The 1507-nt window shown below is 28.1% G+C and overlaps 1 protein-coding gene across 1 annotated transcript in view; it reads right to left on the reverse strand.

The window, feature by feature from the left end:
• Nucleotides 1-833: 833 nt before the first annotated feature.
• Nucleotides 834-1507, reverse strand: part of LOC105619050 (protein king tubby) — a 5782-nt gene continuing 5108 nt past the window's right edge. The window contains 2 exon segments of the mRNA XM_012200579.1: nucleotides 834-967; nucleotides 1205-1357. Coding sequence (XP_012055969.1) covers nucleotides 834-967; nucleotides 1205-1357 — 287 coding nt within the window.

The following is a 1507-nucleotide window of genomic DNA, read 5'->3' on the forward strand; positions in this document are numbered from 1 at the left end:
TATATATATATATATATATATATATATATATATATATATATATATGTATATAATCTTTCGTGAAATATATGTGAAATATGTGTAAAACGAGCTGCGAGTCTTTTTGATGTTCATTTTTAATAATTAATGTGCACATAAATTAACAAAATATTTGAACGTACATTTTAGATTTTTGCTTTAGTGATTTTTTTGACAATGAGTTCCTTCAATGAAATAATAGAGGGCAAATGTAAATATTATTTTTTTTTCTAACAGTGTAAATATTATACCAAGGCACTGTAAAATCAGATCATATTTATGGCTTATTATTTATGAACGCTCTGCGTTATATATGAATTATTCATAAAAATATATCAAATATTTAACATGTGCAAATGTATACTGTATTAGTTTTTCTGAATTACTGGCCAAGGAATTCACTATTCATTTCATTTTTATAAACAGCAATAATTATTCTATTTCGTCAATCAACTGTAAATAATGAAAAATAGTCAAAATACAACGTGCCCTATTTTAAGTATAATGCTATCGAGATTTTTTATCGCAGACTCAACATCTTTATATCATATTGAAGTCGTCATTTCGCATTATACACATTTAGTATAGAAATAGACTCATTACGAAGTATGAAAAGTGAACACACATTTAGAGCGATTCTTTTTTCACGTTTTATCTTATAAAACGCATGTTTTCGTTACGCCATATTCGACATTATTTTCAGATATTTGGTAATCTACTGATTGTCCGTTAGAAAGTTAACGATTTAGATACAGTAACTCGTGGACAAGTATATACTTAACTGACAATTCGATCAATGGCATTCGGCCGCGTTATTATTCACACGCCAATTTACTGTCGAAACTACTCAGAGCGATGGCGAAAGCCTGTACTGTACAAAGAGGAAATCGATAATCCATCGTAAAAACGTCCTCTGCGACACGTCCAAATTGCATTACGACGTAGTCCACTAAAAAAAATTAATTAAAATAAATTCTTCAAAATAAATTATAGAAAAATGCCATAGACATTACATCATATATTGGATTGTCCGGAAAATTCGTGCCGACTAACCTATATAATTTAATAAATGTATACTAAAATTTAAATTTTCTGCATTTCAATTTTCCTTCAACATCGGCACGAATTTTCCAGACAACCCAATACATTATATGTAAAGTAAAAAAATATTCAGCTTCGTACTTACCATCGCTGTCATGGACTACTTGGAAATTCTTTACAGATGCTTGAGTTACTCGCCCATGAAAGTTAAGCACATAGGATTGCGTATCATCGTTCCATACGGGAGTTTTGTTATGTAGCTCTATCAGATTATCCATTTGTTTTAATTTCCATCGTTCTAGAAGTATAAACAAGAATTTGTTAAATATATTACTTATGAGTTCTAAATATTAATTTAGTTTTATCTGTTGCTGTTTCAACTGCACTATTATATAATTTATATATATATATATATATATATATATATATGTATTTTGTTAGTTAATTT

The sequence above is a fragment of the Atta cephalotes genome, assembly GCF_000143395.1.
Source record: "Atta cephalotes unplaced genomic scaffold scaffold00019, whole genome shotgun sequence".
Taxonomy (NCBI): Eukaryota; Metazoa; Arthropoda; class Insecta; order Hymenoptera; family Formicidae; genus Atta; species Atta cephalotes.